Below are 17,995 nucleotides of genomic sequence, written 5' to 3'. Positions count from 1 at the left end.
CACCAACAGATAGGGCTGCCTAGGCATGAGTCTTTCCCTGCTTTTATAAAGAATAGTTTTCTTTTACATTGACCAAAATATCCTGCTACATTCTGCTGCATCCCAAATCAATGTGGCTATTAGTGGATGGGAGCAGCTGAGGCAATGCTGGAATAAGCTGTCCCAATTTTTTTTTTTTTTTTGCAGAGATGTTAAATGTATTTGAACATGCTACAGAATGCCCTAAAGAATTTGATGACACAAATGCCTTGGAGCAGAGCACAGTAACCCAAGCAACACAATCTCTGACTTAAATGGATTACGCTTTAATCAATCTCTGAGGTCATGGTTAAAGTTAGTGTGATGAAGGATAAAGATATTGTAGTAGAACACATGTGCAACTGTAATACTGTACTCTTGGAATAAAGCTTTTCTCCAACTGCACCCAGTTAATGAAACCAGCTTGTACCATCCTGGCCATACTCATCATTTTTTTCATAGCAAAGTCAGCTATCTAGAAGCGATGTATTTCCAGAATGAAACCTGTTCTCTGCAGAGGTTCAGAGTTGTATTTTTGTGGTCTCACAAATAGATTCTTGTAATGATTGTGTGCTTAGCAAACTCAGACTGTTTTACTTATGGCTCTTCTATCTTTCCTGCCTCTCTTTTCCTTCCCAAGCTTCTGGTTTGGTTGTAGGATCTTGTGCTTTGACTTAAGGCATTGTTGGAACAAATGCCAAAAAGGTTTTTCGAGTCATTAATTTATAATAATAATAATAATAATAATAATAATAATAATAATAATAATAATAATAATAATAATAATAATGTTGGAAGGGACCTTGGAGGTCATCTAGTCCAACCCCCTGCTCAGGCAGGAAACCCTATATCATTTCAGACAAATGGCTGTCCAGTCTCTTCTTTAAAACTTCCAATGTTGGCACATTCACAGCTTCTGGAGGCAGGTTGTTCCACTGGTTAATTGTTCTAACTGTCAGGAAGTTTCTCCTTAGTTCTAGGTTGCTTTTCTCCTTGATTAGTTTCCATCCGTTGCTTCTTGTCCTGCCTTCAGGCGCCTTGGAAAATAGCTTGACTCCCTCCTCTTTCCTAGCTTTCTTTATCATCAGAGGTCAGTTGACTCAATCCTGTCTTAATTCTTCCGTGCCTGAAAGCATCACCATTGGAGATGCTTTTGTGACAGCTTTGGGGTTTTCTGCAGAGATTTTTGAGGTCTGACAATATTTACCTCTCTTGGTCTGCCTGAATGTGCCAGCATCTTTATGTCTGGAGGTCTGTATATCACAAAGGCTCAGAGTGGATTTCTACAGATAGAAGTATATATTTCTTTCCCTTAAGCTGATGCTTCCCAAACCTGGGTAAATTACTCAAAATAGGATAAAAAGTAGTTTTTCTTTGAATAACTCATTACCTATTGACAACAGTGTTACAATGGATAAAAAGAACTTTGTAAAAGTGTTATAATGGATAAAAAGAACTTTCTGATAAGTGGTTTGGGTAATGAAAAAAAGTGCAGAAAGCACTGCCTTAAGCCATCTTGGAATCAGAAAAGTAATGGAATCTTTTCTTCCTTTTTATGCATTTGAAGGTTTTAAAATTAGTACATGCTGTTGCAGTTTTACAGTTGAGCTCTTTGTCTTTCTGAAAAAATGCAACTGGAAGTGTTCCTTCTTTCTATCCCTTCATCCTGCACAGTTAAGTCATAACCAGCTGGAACTTTGATGGTGGCCTTTTGTAGAATTGGCAACCCCCCATTGTCTTCTGCTCCTTCCTCCAGGTTGTTTACCCTGTTTCTTCCAAAGCAGTTGATTCTCCCTCTTTTTTTGAGTGGGATCATATGTCCATTGAATAAGAAGTGGGATTTTAAACTATTTTTCCACCTTAAGAGGATATCATTTGTGATTTAGTTCATGTTTTATTTACATTTATTTTATTGCAGTGCTTGCATATGGTTTTCCAACATACAGGCACTGTAGCACCTACAGCAATGACCCTTGGGGTTACTATTTTTTCCCCCAAATGCTCCAAAATGACATCTTTCTGAGCGCTCCTCCCTCCCGATTGCCACTTTTCCCCCTTTCTGAAAATTCCATTCCCCTCATATTTGCTGCGTCGTCATCGTCGTCATCATCATCATCATCATCAAAAAGAGATAAGTAATGAGTTGCCACAGTTCAGCTTCCACTATTGCTTGAAATGAACAAGTTTCAAATCTGTAAATGTCAGAAATTGACTTGAATGGAAATAATTTCTGCTCAGTTTCGTTCTCTTTATTTTTGCATCAGCTTACTTTGCTTCCATTTTTAAAATGTATTTCATTTGTAAAAGAAATACTCTGATTTTTCTTAGATATTATATTAATCTGTTACATTGTTTTAACTGATTGGCAAGGAAGATTTAATCACTGAGGTACAAGTAGAATTCTGTTGTAATAACACAAGTAGTCTACTGGTATTTGTGATCTTTGGTGATCTTTCCTTCTCTCTGGCTTGTTTATATTTTCTTGAAGTTTCTTCGATCTATTACATACTTGCATTCATTTCTTTTATACTGGTCTCAAAAGAGGGGTATATTGATAAGTTATCATAGCTTACTTTAAGGTTTCCTAAATGTTACAATAGACTTAGCCAACCAAACATGTTAGAACTACAATTTTAAGAAGATGCCAGTTTTGGGGAAGACTGGAATCATACAATGAAGCGCACTAAAGTTGCAGTTAGAGTACTGTATGTGAAATCTTCAACAGTGGTACTATTTATGTCAGCAAGTCTCTCTTGATTTGTTGCCATGGCAAAATTTTATTGGGAAAGACTCTTTATCAAACAAATTAAAGAAGAGAGTGGGAGGTGGGGGATGACAAATATAGCTTTCTTGTATATTTCAAGATAAAATACATTCATGAGACAGATATAACAGGACAGATTCTCATTTTCTCATTACACATTTGATGAGTTGTAGGTTTTTTTTTGACCTTCCCACTTGTTTTTTAACATTGGTATTAAGGAGCTGCCTAGTACATCAAAATTGATCTCAGGATTTAATTCCATTCTGTGGTGGGGAAAATGTTAAGTGGAGTAAAACTAAATCAACCAAAGCCTGTTCTTGCTCTGTAATGTTAAAGGTCATGGTGGTTTGATTTTTAATTGCTAAGAATCTAACATCACCATGTTCAAAAAAAGAATAGTACATAAGAGAAATAGGTTTTGTTGAACTAAGTCTGTTTCATATGTTTGGGCTTTAAACAAACATAAATAGCAATGGTAACATAATAATTATGGAGAAAAAACAAGCCTTTTGATGTTACATAACTAAGAAAAGCTCTATAGTTTAAATTGTCCACTAACAAATTTATAATAAGATTAAACTTTAAGAAACTGCATGGAACACCTAACATTTTATTATAGATGAAACATCTCCAGGAAATTTGACCCTCTTATAATTGTCCATATCAATACAAGACTCTGGGAGACTCACAAGTAGCTCAGAAATCAAACAAAGGAAGTATTACAACATAAATGGAGGAAATAATTCTCCATATGGAAGAGAATCCAGAAGTGGAATAATTTTCTAAGATTTTCATGTCCATGGTGATATAATTGTACATCTTTTCTGCAATATCATTTGATCCCACATGTATTAGCATGAAGAATTAATTATCCATGGAGTTGAAAACAGAAAGACATCCACAAACAGGTTCTATAGAAGATATTGTATAACACATGAATGCCAAAGCAGTGTTCAGGTCCTTATCAATGAAACAGATTTTGAATGTTCAAAAGAAGAAAAAAAAGGCAAGATGCAATCCCTAAAGGGCAGAGAGGCTACAACTGTGCCTCATAAGAAGACAAAGGAGAATCATGAAAGTTGGTGATTTGTTAGTATGAGTTATTGACTGACCCCATTTGCTTGTGAAGATTATCAACAGCCAGGAGCAAGGATAAGGGACATGACAGAACATCTTCCAAAAGTTTTCCACTCCATGGATAATTATTTCTTCATGCTAATACATGTGGGAGCAAATGATACTATAGAAAAGATATACAATTATATCACCATGGACACGAAAATGTCAGAAAAAGGCTTGGGGGATCAGTTGATATTCTCATCCATCCATCCTTTCATTCCACCCAAAAAAAAAAAAAAAAAAGACTAATATCAGGCATAAAAAAGATCTGAAAAAGCAACAAATACTGCATATAGGAAATGAAAAATGAACCAGTTCACAAAAGTATTGAGCGATAACTCAGAACTATAGAGGTGGAATTCAAAAAACACATCTCAGAATAAGTTACAGAAGGATGCTAACAATAACAAAAAAGGCTTCATTAGACACATTCAGAGTAAAAAGCAAAGACTGAATAAACCAGCTGTTCAGTTGAAATTGAAAAATGCTAACACGTAACCAACTTCTCCCCACCCAAAAAATTTTTTAAAAAAAATTCCAAGGAGCTGTTGAATTCTTTTTTGGTATAATCTTCTTCAACAAGTAAGAAGATGAGATTAAATCTCCAGGGTCAGATTACTTTCATACAAGGACATCAACAAAAGTAGCTTATAATTATGTATTATTAGTTATGTATTGTCTTTGAGAAATCTTGGACAATTGAGTGCCAGATGATTCGAAGAGGCTAAGCTAAGAGTAGGCTAGTGCAGTGATCACCAAATAGATGTAATATGTGGCGTCTGGTTCAAAATCTATAAACACCTGGGCCACTGAATTTTTTACGAACTGAGACCTCTGGGTGGTCTTTAAGGACAGCTCCATATAGAGCATTCTATCCATTTCCCCAGAGGTAACAAAGTAAATGGAAACTGAGATAACTTGGCAAGAGAGTGCTCCATCCAAGACCCCATCTAAATGGAGTCCAGATCAGAGTGAATTTGAGTGACTTTGCTGGCAAAAGTGTTGAGCAAACTGATCACATTAGCCAGGCAATAAATCAACATGGTGGCTCTATTCAAGAGGGAGTTGGCCACCCCAAAAAGTACCAACAGACAATTTGTGAATGTAATAAGAGAAGTAAATATGCTTTGACTCCCTTATCACCACAGAGGAGACTTTAGCTTGGGTATGTAACCATGCTCAAATTCAGTCTTAATTATTTTTTACATGCACTACAGATTTGGTTCTATTGCTTCATCTCCCAGAGGTTCTTTGAAAACTAAGAAGCCATTTAAGCAGAGGGAAGCTGCTTGGGAGTGATTTTACCATGTTCAGAACTCATACAATCGTTTGGCAGTGAAAATCAGGGCTAACATGGCTGTTTACATGTTTGGAACTGAGATGACCTCAGACAAACTATTGATGTTATGGAGCCCATGAATTCCTAAGGTCTACAAGACCTGGCCACACCTATCTTACAGACTGAAGTCTTCCAGTTCCAACATGGGGAGGAGTTTCCATCAGCAAGTGGGCTATCAGATGGAAGAGCCCAGGAATGGGTATGTTAATCTTAATTAATAAACAAAATATAGCATAACTTTTATTTTAATAGCAGAATTTGAACATGGTTAGATACACTTGGCAATGCAAGCAATTATGCTCTGTTCAATAGTAGAAGAAACTGTATATGTGCATGAGTGAGAGAAATTTTTGTCTAGAGTCTTTTTTTCTGGATAGTTTAATATTCCCTTCCACAATTAAGACATATTATATGAGGTACCATCTGTTTTAAGCGTCCAGAATTGAAAGAACTCTCTACAAATAAAAATACTGTTCACAACATCTGGAGAGATGGGTAGATAAACACACAAGTGTACGTGAATCTCTGGCTAAGGGAAGAACTCTGTGCCACTCTTATATTTTGCAAGATCCATTTAATACCCCAGTGTGATCCACATAAGCCAAGTTGAAACTATAGAAGCCACATTGGCAGTATGTTAAATGCTGAGACATTTTGTTTTCCTTTTATTGGTTCCTGAGAAAGTCATGAACAGCAACATCCAGCAAAAAGAAAAAAAAAGCTAAATGGAAATTAGAAGAGTTCTATGAAGCCAAAGTAAGATTGAGCTTTGAACGATATATCAAAACCTAGTTCTGTTTTTTAATGTTCACTTTCTGGCAGTTCTTTCTTTGTATCTTGTTGATATTTTTCCCAGAAGTGTCCAACTGTGCTAATCTTCTGGTAAGTCAGATTGTTTGTAATCCAATTTATGTTATCTAATGTTAGACTAGTGGTTTGAGTATAAATACTGACTAAAAGGTAAAACGATGCATGTGATACATATTGTAATTTTTCTTTGCAGACTAGATTTCCTATGTAATTTATTTGGCTATTTCATTTATGCCACACTTTTGTAACCTGGTGACAACTAAAAGCAGTTGGCAGATGTTAAAAGAAACTACAGAATGAAAATACAGATTAAAATTAATTCTAAAATTGAAAATAAAACCATTGAAGTCTGGAGAAAGAATAATTTCTTGATGGATTTTTCAAATGCTGACAGAGCAAAGGTATCAGATATAATCCCTTGGAAGTATGTTTTATGATCAGGAAGAAATGCAGGATAAAGTCCCCCCTACATACACACACACCAACAAAATATATCTCTTGACAATTGAGACATGATGAAAGTCAAGATGAAATGTAAACAAGACATGGATAATTTATCTAGTTTGAATGGCTCAGAAAGAGATACAATGGCTCTTCTCACTACACTTACCACCTACACTTTCGATGAAAGTTGAGATCAAGGAGTACTGACAGATATATGACATTGTGCCAATGGATGACCTCACCAGTGATTTTATGTAAATGTTCAAGAGAAGAATAGAGAACCTGGGGCATTCCACAAAGCACAAGTCTCTAGCAAACTTTTTTCCCCTCCCCGACCACTGTCAAAAAACAATATCATCAGAAAAAGGAGAACCACCCAAGAACAATGCCTCCCTCTCCAGTCCTTTAGAGCCAGACCAGAATGATACCATTAATAGTGTTGAAAGGCTGAGGACCAAGAAGTTGTGCTCCCCCAGTTCTGGTCATCCATACGTTTGATTAGTGTACTCTCTGTGCTGAATTCTGGTCCAAAACCTATGATGGATAATAATGGGATCAATCAAAGATTTCTGAATAGGTTGTGCACTGCAGCCTGTTTCAAAGGAAATGGAAACATTGTCTCATCAAAGAAACATTAATTGGGAATCCAGCCTCTTGTCATCTTATCAGAGGTTTTAACTAAACAGAAAGGGTAGCAATCCAAGTGACACTACCAGGAGCCCTATCCACTTCCTCAGGAGTTGCAGACTAACAAACTGATCCCTGATGATTTCACAGGATAAAAACCCAGTTGTCTCTTGACCAGCTAGAGTCCATTTCATCTCAGGTTTTTAGTAATTTTATCTTTCTGATGCTTTGATAATTCTTCACAACACCCCTCACCTTGACCATTATCAAATTTAGCCAAGGTTCAAGGCATGCATCTAGATATGTCTTATGAAAAATACAAGCAATTTATAATTGTTTTCCAGGGTTGGAATTCACAGTTTGAAGAAATTTGTAGTATTCCATTCTTATTTGTTAATTTAATAATTATTGTCATAGTTACTTCTTGACTTCCTTGTCAATGTATTTCAAACATTATACCATTGGGGAATCAAATAGCAACACTATTTTATTTCATGGCATAATATAGAATTAAATATGAATGGTTCTTAATTTTACAGGCTCCAGAAGATTCCATGCAATTCATTTATTGTTGGTTGTAAAGGAATCCTCTTATTTGGATAAAGATTTGCTTCCAGCGGGGACTTCAATGAAAGTTACAGGAATGTAAGCAAAACAAATTATACAATGAAGCACAATTGTTTTCAGGGTCTAAAAGAAAACTCTGTGCTCCTTACAAAACCAAGGTGGCAGCAAGATAATCCCAAATACTACAAGAAAAGTTGCATTTTGCAAATTTTCTGAAAAACAAATTTGCATATTATTTCTTATAAGTGGCCAGAAGCATTAGAATGTAGTAAGTGTCAAGCGCAGGGGAAATCAGGAAATTCATGCAGATCAAATGAGTGTAAAGCTTTAAAGCAAGCTTATGCTCTCTACAACAATCTGACCAACTAGTGATCAAAGAAAATGAGCAGGAGATAAGAGAGGCATTCAAGGTGGGCTGGACTTAGATCTCTTGCAGGGCGGCAGGGACATGTGATTTATGACATGTTTGACTTCTCCCTCGGGCTCAGCCTGTTCATCTACCTACATCAACCTCTTGGACTTGGATTTTAAAAGTTTCAACAGGCATTGCCTGTAGTTTTTTTAGGTGGAGATCTAAAACCATGCACTGAAGATACTGCTCATTCTCAGCCTTTGAACTGGCTCTTTGAATGGAAGTATTGATTAATGCAAGGTCTAATTTACTGTTTAAAAAATAATAGTTGTTATATATCTATTGTTTGTTAATTTTAAAAATAGTTTGATTTTTTTCTGCTTGATGGTTTGAGACTTTCATTTTTGGATTTTTTAAAAAATATATGTATAATTTTTTAGAAGTAATACTGTTTCAGTAATTTTATATACGTTTCCTATACCCCACTCAGTATTTTTCTTGAATGTTTATACCAAATAATGTATACATATAGCCTAGGTTTGTTTGTTTATTTAAATATAACAAGATTCTGCATGGCATGCCAAAAAAGAGAGAAACAGGACACAAGTAAAATAACAGTACGTACCATTAAAAAATACTAAGATCAATCTTTTATGTGAGGTGTTTCAGGGCTTGGTTTGTCAGCCATTTTATTCAGCATCCTCATGAAGCTGCTAGATAAGGTCATTCATTGGTAGGGGGTAAAAATAAATTAGTAAATAATTAGAACCTCCTGAAATACTATTTTGGATAACTTTTTAAATATCTGTTAAAGCTATTTGCCAGAGTTATTTACCAAAACAAGAACATAAAATGCAAGCTTCAGAAAAATAAAATGGAAAGCAAAAAGTGAGAAACCGACCAGAGGTCCTTATAATAATAGAGACAGCTCTTGGGCAATTTTTTATTTCCCAGTGGGAAATAAAAGACTTATGTAGTCTTCTACACTGACTTGCACAAAGCCTTAAATACCTATTGGCTAATCTCAGAAAGCAGGAACTGGAACCTGCACAATGCACAGTCCTTTAAATCATTCCTGAGAGATGGACATCTAAGCTCCATTTAAGAACCTCCATTAAAAGGGAGTCCACCATTTGTCTAGGTAAATTGCCTCACTATTTACTGTAAGTGCTCTTGTTGTTTTGACATTCCTTTAATACTTAACATCATCTCTCTCATCATCTCAAGCTGTCAAGTCTTTTCTTGATTTCAGCACACAACAACAGGTCCACTGAGACAGCATGGGAATGATCTCCTATTTTTCGATCCTCTTACTTCATTTCTGTATTCATCCACTATTCTCAGCACCAATAAGAGACATAAGAAAGGTATGGATCTGCTACTTACCAGCCCACAGAGAAAGAAGAAAGCACTTCTGAAGAGAGACTTGGGAGAACTTCCTACTTTGTAATACTTCTCTATCTCACTGGTGCTGGCAAGAAAGATCTACCAAGAAAGAGTATGGGATTCCTCTGTTATTCTACCTCTTCAAGTGCCTTGAGGCTTCCTCTGGGAAAGGAATCTGGTAGGCCTCATTTCCATTAGGAAATGAAAGATGTCTCAGGACCCCTCTGGTTGACAGTGGAATCTCTGCAGGAGGCTAGTTAGGCCTCTGATGCCTGGTCTATCAAAAACAGTAAAACTGCCAGAAATCTATTTTACCAGAAATCTATTTTACATATTACACACTGAAACCACAGAATGAATAGCAGCAGCAGCAACAGCTAGCCTAATTGCAGGTAGTACTTAATTTAAAACCACAATTGGGATCCGAACTTCCATTGCTAAACTATGCAATCATAAAGTGTGATGTCACAGAACTGCCTCACTTAGTGGAGGGAGTGCCAGGGTTACTGCAGGGGTTGCAGTAGGTCCTGGGCGGATTGGCACAAGCTGCATGCAAGTTGGTGTGTGTGTGCTGCAGCGTGGCATGAGCTCAGGCAAGTTGGGGAAAGAATACACTGCTACTCAGGGACTTGGTGTACCACAGCTCTAGAGCTGTAAGACCTGTGAACTGCAGCATACTGTAGTTCAAAGCCCTTCAGAGTGTGAAGCCCAGCTCCAGCCTGGTATAGTAGGACAGTGCAAAGGGGTGTCTCAGTGTGCCCTGGCTCTAGACTACAAGAAGCCCTTGAGCTTCTGTGCAGCATTGTCAGATGCAAAAAAACAACACCCAGGTCCACACGTGAAGGCTCTAATTAAATGATTAATTAGATTAATTTAAATTTAAAATTAATTTAATCTAATTAAATTAGATTTATTACTACAGTTTATGCAGAGGAATCTCCTCAGAATAATGGTTAGCATCTGTACAGAGCTAGATAAGCATTAACAGCTTTCAATGAAGGCAGGGCTGGACTTTGTTCTTTTGTGGCTACATAATGATTCTAAACTGATGCTTCCTTTAATTCCTTCCCATAACCTTTGTCAGGCTCTCTCCTACATCCAAGAAGCCTAGCCCCAGCCTGGCCCAGTAGCAAGGTGCAAGGGGATGTCTTGTCACCCTTAGAAGCCACAACTGTTTCAGTCCAGCCTCAGCCACAGCTGCTCTTGCTACTATGCCTTCTGAGACTTGTGCTGCCTCAGGTTTCACTGTTTTCTTTCTCCCTCTGCTGATACGGCCTGGCCTGTCCCTTCATGAGGCAGCTGCTGACCACTTGAGACCATCTTCTACAGGTCTTGCAAGGAAATGGCTGTGAGGCCAGCAATTGCCTTGGTTAGCAGTGGAAGCAAGAAGGTCAGCTAGGGTGGTAGATGCTGTGGAGGACAAGGTAGCCAAAAGAGCATAGGTGAGGGGAGATGGATGGGTGGGAGCAGTTGAAGTGCCCATGTGATCATAAGTTTGGGTGGGCTGTAAAGTGTCTGGATTTTGATCATGTGACTACTGTGTTGCTACAACAGTTGTAAGTTTGAGGACTAATTGTAACTCCCTTTTTCAGAACCACTGTAACTGTAACTAAGTTGGTGAATGAATGGTCATAAGTCAAAGAATACCTTTATAGACCTGTAATTCTCACTCAGCAAATGAACAGGCTTTTCATTTTTTTTGCTGCCCAAGAGACCATTTTTTTGAGACTTCAAACATGAGGAAGCCTTGCTACATAAGCTTTCCATTAATGGATTTTGAACCTGTTTTGTACTAGTGTTGCACAGCAAGAGATAGTAGAAGAATGAGGCTGTATGTAGCAAAAACAGTAGTTAACAGTGATCTCTTTCAGTCTAAGCATGAATGTGTGAAACTGCCTTTATATTGAATTTGACCAGTGGTTCATTTAATAGACTGGTATTATGTATCTTGACCAGGGTTGTCTGGAAGGTCACAGCAAAACTTTCCAAGCCTGCATGAAACATGCAAAAGAATAAAACTGCATACTCTGTCTTTGAGAAATGGATCCTTCCTTTCTCGTTGAGCCTTAATGTTCAGTTTCTGTAGATTCTGGAACAGGGAGGCGGCAATAACAGCATGAAGGGCCTGACAGACGCTTTCAAGGACTATAATTGAGTTGGAGATTTGATCGAAAGCTGCGGAAACTGCTGGTTCCACCAGAAAGATTAAAAGGGGCAGAGAAGGGAGTGGGGTAAGAGTTGCCCCTTAACTGTAAAGGCACTCTCTGATCTGCTTATAGGATTAATAGCTGAAAGCGGGACCTCTTTTTTAAAAACCAACAGGCGAAACCCCCAAATCCATACTCTGTTGCAGACTTTGGCTTCCTCTGCAAGAAAAAAACAAAACAAAAGAAGAAAGGAAAATGTGTCAGGATTTTCATCAAAATGATCTGTTTTAAGATCAGAGGCCAAAAGGATAGTGAACATTGAATTTCATGGGAGTTATTGAAGAGAATATTATTTAGAATATTATATTTGTTTGACTAGAAAGAGAATGCCATTGTATTTCATTTGAAAAAGGGGCCAAGAATTGGGAGCAGCTTTCCCCTTTATTTCTAGAGTAAGGTGCTTTATGGACCATAGGTGGCCCACTTGGAAGTTAAGACAGATTTGCTAGTTTTGTTGATGATTGCAATGGAGTTTACTGTGATGCGTTAGAACAGCTGTTTTTCTTTCTCAGATTTGACCCTTATAGTGGATGCTGATTTAATAGCCCAACTTCTTTGTTTACAGGGGACAGAAACTTGGGTATTTGAAAGCCCCATGTACCGGTACTCTTTTCACTTAATAAATGCCTGTCAGATGAAATGAAGAGTGGCTATTTGTAGACAGGACCAGTAGCCTTCAATTACTCCATGTCCTCCCTCTGCTGAGTTTAGGTTGTGCTTATTTCAGATCAGTTCCTTGTTCTGCAATTCAGCAGTTGGTAAATGAGTTCTCTGACTCTTGATGCTGACAGAGGAAACAATTGGCACAAATTCCAAAACAAGTTTAAATTAAAATGTTGACACAAAATGCATCTGCTATTCATGGAAATGGTCTAGTTTGCAGACTAGTTTTAAGTTCTTATGCACCATGTGCTTTTTTTTTGATGAAATTTCCAGAATTTATTTGAAAGTATTTATTCTATACAGTGGATCATATTGACTATGGTTCAAAGCTGCATATGTGTGTGCAGCAGTTGATCATTTAATTTGTCAATTTATGACAGAATAAGACAGAAAATGAAAAGGTGGATCATTGTGGGCTCCCTCTCAGTTGTTAAGAGTGCTGGAAAACATGTTGAATCTCATTCCCCAAGTTACTTCCTTGGTTCTTAAGGAAAGATCTACATTCAAAGCATGTAACCAAGATTAATTATGGTTTGAAACAGGGAACAAAACTGAGACCACAGAGTCATGTGTAGCTTCTCCAGACTCTGGAGTACAGATTCCAGTCCCCTTTCAAAAGTTGCAGACAAAATGTAATTTACAATATGATCCGAACAGAAAATTATTAAATATATGAGGAGTAATTGCATTAACAAAACGTTTTGAATCCAAACTGTTTGATGCACTCCCAGGCTAAAGTCACCATTCGAAGTGTAAAACAGACTGTTCCAATGAATTGGGTAATGTTTCAAGCAGAAAAAAAGTTTTTTTAAATTTGACATATAGGTAGACCTCGACTTATGAGCATTTATTTAATGAGTATTCAAAGTTAAAATGTTGTAAAAGGTGACTTACGACTGGTCCTTGCACTTATACTGTATAGCAGTCAGGTGATCAAAATTTGAGCACTTTGCAACCAGCATGTATTGATGAGGGTTGCAGTATCCCAGGGTCACCTGCCATTTGTGACCTTCCCAAGGGGCTTCCAACAAGCAAAGCTAGAAGCTGGATTCACTTAATGTCTGTGTGATATACTTAACAACCATAGCCAAAAAACCAAAACGTATAACTGGGCATGACTCATTTAATGACCACATTGCTTAGTGATGGAAAATCCTATCCCCATTGTAGTTGAGGATTATTTGTACTTCTATGTCTTGTATTCAAAATAGAACATTTCAAATTTGAAACATGATCAAAATTGAAATATTTTGCAGACCTCCCAGTATCTTCCTGTAATATAATTAATTTTAATATTACCCATAGGAACCTCTGGTTTTTGCTTGCTTGTTATATTTCTAAAAATACAGAGAGCTGGTCATGATTCTCTGGTAGAGTTGAGCTACTTATAATGTTTAAATTATAGAAATACACAAACCCCTTTTATGTATTTCCTTGAAATTCCCTGGACAGCACCAACAAAATTTGGCAACAGATTGCTGTAAAATGGCATTTGAGAAATGTAATAATTATTAGCCAAGACCTCAGCCTTTTGTCCTCAGGCAACATTCACCAGAGATACTGCTCAGAGCTGACAGCACTGGACTGGATGAGCAAATAACTTGGCCTCGTAGGAGGAGTTTGACACAATACATGCACCATAAACAAATGAGTTGGTAACAGTTTGCCAAGTTCTAACATGCACTTCACATTATGTTTGCTCTTGCCCGGTAGATGCATGAATTGATCTAAATTTTTAAAATATACTATTTAAAAGCTGCAACTTAAAGATTAAATGGAGAGATTATGTTTTTGATGTGTGTATCTCAGTCTAGACAACATCAGTTCAACTAAAAATAAACACTTAACCTTTTAATGGGTCCTCACCCATCTGCAAACTCAAATTGCATGGCATAAGAATAATGCAAAATGTTCCACTTGGAATGGCCTAATAGCACTGCCTGTAACAACACATGCTTAAGTGTTTTGAAGGGTGAAGTACAGGTTGCATTTATGTGCTTACTAAATGCAAAGGCAATTTAGAACTCAAGAAGAGTCAACTTCTTCTTCTTGTTCCATATCCGTTATTGGACGTTGGCGATCATGTTGGCAATCCTGTTTTTATCAGCAGCCGCACGAAAAAGTGCTGCTGAGTTTTGTCCAAACCAATCCCTTAGATTTTGAAGCCACGATGTTCTTCTTCTGCCTGGACTTCGTTTGCCTTCAATCTTTCCCTGGAGGATTAAATGCAGTATGCCATATTGACTAAATTGCTGAAAGAACAGCAATGCATTTTTGAATGCGTAACTGCTAGGATTTTTTAACTTCTAGTCTTGTGTGAAAACTATCAAGTAGAAGATAACTTCAGAGCAAGACTTTGCTGAATTGTCAGTGAACTCATGACTAAACTATGTCATTTAATAACCTTTTCCATAAGCTTTTCAGTCAATCTATGATCATAAAATTGCCTACCGAATGTGTATCATCTGATATTCTTCCAGGAGATAAGTGTGCAAAATGTTTCGGATGGCATAAATATAAGAATATTATTGGATAGTTGAAAACACTGTCACAGTATTTGAACAAAAAGTGCTGTATTTAGATTAATTACTGAGAAGATTTATGGAATCCTAAGCACGTTGACCTCTTCCACTTCTGGTATCCATTTATTTCTGTATTTATTGTTACCTGATTCTGTTCCAATCCATTGTTTTAGTTTGTCGCTACTTCTTCAAAATGCATGAAATATCCAGAGTTTTTGCTTTCTGTCCCTCAAAGCTAGGTTGTATCTGTATAGCACTGTGATATTTCTTGACAGTAAAACTACTATAGTGCACTTTTGAAAGGTGTCTTTCTCAAGATTAATAAGGCTCAGTAACAATAAGCAATGATGCAATAGGAGGTTTTTTCTTTCATTTGCTTCCCTAATTGGGGCATTTTCAGGACAGATTGTAGATTGCAAACTGGAGACTTAGCCTTCACAGAGTGGGAGAAGAGAGGCTTATATCCCTTCTCCAGACCAAACATTATCTTCTGTTTTGTGCCCTTTTTATTTACAATAACAGTAGATAAGAGAGAAGCACAGACAGCAGGGCTTAGAAAGGAAAGACATTTGGACATCTGTGCTGGGAAGCTGCTGCTTTTACACCCTATTGTGGAATGTAAATCTGGGCAGGTTTCTAACTGGCAACTGTAATTCATTTTCCTGGATCTTGGGTGGACTGCTTAGGCTAGCAGGGTGAGGAACACTCAAAGTGACCTCCCCAATTGCTAGCCTTTTACCTAGTTATCGCTCTAATTTCCCATGTGTACATTCATGCATACAAAACAGATGTTATGATGATTAGTGCAGCTACTCAATGGCATTCATCATTCACATGGGTGAATGCAGCAACTATTTAGATATTGCATGTCCTTGACTTTGGGGCATTTAAAAGTTCCTAACCTCTCATTCCTTCACTTTATATTTAATTGAATGTTTATCACTGAATTATATTAATAATAATTCTTAAAGAGATGAAGGGCAAGCCTTGTCTGTACCTATTTTCTACAATAATTAACTTCAGTGACAGTTTGTATTCACATAAGAAACAATAACTAGAGAAAAGTGTGGTTAAGGGAAAAAAATCTTTCTTCCCTTTTTTAATATGGATAGGCCCCATATGCTGAATGATTGCTTTGTTAGCAAACCAGTTATCAGAAAGACTGTGTTTCTGAGATGATTAAAGCCAGAGATTGAATCAGAGTTGATTTGGAATGAATGCATACCATAATTAAAATTTGCCTTACTTCTGTTTAGATGAAAATACTGGAGATGGTGAATTAGATCTAAGTGGAATTGATGACAGTGAAATAGATATGGTAAGAATCGTTCCACCCCCACCTCTCATAATTGTTTCTATACATATGTGGATGTTCAAAATTATCAGAGGTTTTTTTTAAATAAGGCTAATGTTATTGTTTTTCCCTCAAGAAAAAGGAATGTTATTCTATATTCTATTCAGAAGTTGCATGTGCTACACAGACAAATTAATACAAAATTCTTTATTTAAATGAAACTGATGATTGATTGATAGTAAATAAGCATGTATATACAGAGAAATAGAATAAGTAGAAATGAATTATTTGTTTTGTTTATAAAATCAGTATCTATACTTTAAATATAAAAGAGAGGAACTGTCTTTGGGAAAGCGTGAATTGGTTTGGGTGAGGAAAATGGTGGACATGATAAGGAAGGTGATTCTGCTAATTCCTATATATTCACTGCAGAAGTCTAACACTTTTACTCTCCATATCTAGTACATACTTAATGATTCAGAAGCCAGGATAAAAGCAGAATTGTGGATGAAGGAAAATGCAGATTATTTAAAGGAACAAAAGGGTAAGCAAAATAAATAAAAATCTTTCTGGTGATCTTGTTTGCTTTTTATTTGCTTATGACAGTGTTTACATATAATTTCTTAGGCTGGAAGGCTTACAAAGTGGCAAATAACAACAAACAAAAGCAGTAAACTTAGAGGGCTCAAAACATTAACTGTAACTGATAAGTTTGAAGTAAATCATAGTTACATTATTTTAAGAAGACTTAGCAGTTTTAAATACATTCTTTAACATAAAGACACAAACCCTGGGTGTGTTATCTTTTAGTTCATACCTCCACCATATGATAAAATAAGAATACTGCAAGCCTCAGGAAAGATCTCCTCAGAACTGTGAACATTGGGCATCCTTAGCTCCATTGTTTTCACTTGGGTATGTCAGAGGTATTACGGCACCTGTGACACTGCATTACTGGCCACTGTTCTAGATTTGATTCTGCTGCAGAAGGGAAAAAATCAAGTCTGTGTTTGCTCCCATCTCTACCCCCACCTTCAACCCCCGATTCTTTAAAACATTATTTCGCTTACACTTCTCTTTTATCATTTTTTTAGAAAAAGAAGCAAGGATAGCAAAAGAAAAAGAGCTTGGGATTTATAAGGAACATAAGGTAAATGGTATTTTTGAAATACTATTTGATGTGAAAAGAAACATATTTGAACAATGTTTAATTCTGTTGAATAAGACCAATAGAAAGTATTTCATTGTAAATACCAATGTTCTTTAGAATAAGAATTCAATCTTACCAGCTTGGCTGGCTTTAAAAAAGGGCTGGACCAGTAAATGAAAGTCATGGGATCATAGTCTTGATTGCTTGTGTGACTGCTTCTGAAGACCAGCTGCTGGGAAATTGGTGGGCTTCCTTGTGCAGTTGGTTGGCTACTGTGAGAACAGACTGCTTGAATTAAGACTGTAATATTATAATTTATTTTTCATCTCTATTTTTAAAATAAATATGAAGCTTATCTTTTCATGCATTCTATCATATATGCTTGTTAAAATCCTCGTGTCACTACAAATATATTATTAGTGTCTGTTTTATGTGCACTGCATAAATATATATATAAACCGTTACTTAGATTCAGACATTTTTTACTGCAGTAATGCTTTTAATATCATTAAAGCAAATCATATGTAATCCAAACTTTCTTAATTATATATTTATTTTTAAAATAAGTATTTTGAAGCTTCTTTGTCCTACTTAATAAAATAGCTAGACACATTAAGATAAGATTGCTCTCAAATTGAGCTCCATTTTTGTGGACTCCATCCATGCAGTTTTGCTGGCAGAGTTAACAGGTAGATTTGCGTGAGTTTTTTTCAGGGTATTCGTTTGATTTCCC

The 17,995-nt window shown here is 36.6% G+C and overlaps 1 protein-coding gene across 3 annotated transcripts in view; it reads left to right on the top strand.

Annotated features, from left to right (window-relative positions):
* The window catches only part of BRF1 (BRF1 RNA polymerase III transcription initiation factor subunit), a 218,245-nt gene that overhangs the window by 141,854 nt on the left and 58,396 nt on the right, over nucleotides 1-17,995 (top strand). For all 3 annotated transcript variants that reach the window (XM_039336739.1, XM_039336730.1, XM_039336721.1), the window contains 3 exons: nucleotides 16,075-16,136; nucleotides 16,575-16,656; nucleotides 17,207-17,262. In XM_039336739.1, coding sequence (XP_039192673.1) covers nucleotides 16,075-16,136; nucleotides 16,575-16,656; nucleotides 17,207-17,262 — 200 coding nt within the window. The remainder of the gene's footprint in view (nucleotides 1-16,074; nucleotides 16,137-16,574; nucleotides 16,657-17,206; nucleotides 17,263-17,995) is intronic.

This window comes from Crotalus tigris, unplaced genomic scaffold (genome assembly GCF_016545835.1).
Source record: "Crotalus tigris isolate CLP2741 ecotype Arizona unplaced genomic scaffold, ASM1654583v1 scf7180000017548.2638350, whole genome shotgun sequence".
NCBI classification, from domain to species: domain Eukaryota; kingdom Metazoa; phylum Chordata; class Lepidosauria; order Squamata; family Viperidae; genus Crotalus; species Crotalus tigris.
Note: the sequence above shows the minus strand (reverse complement) of the source record. Positions and strands in the feature narration are given on the sequence as shown.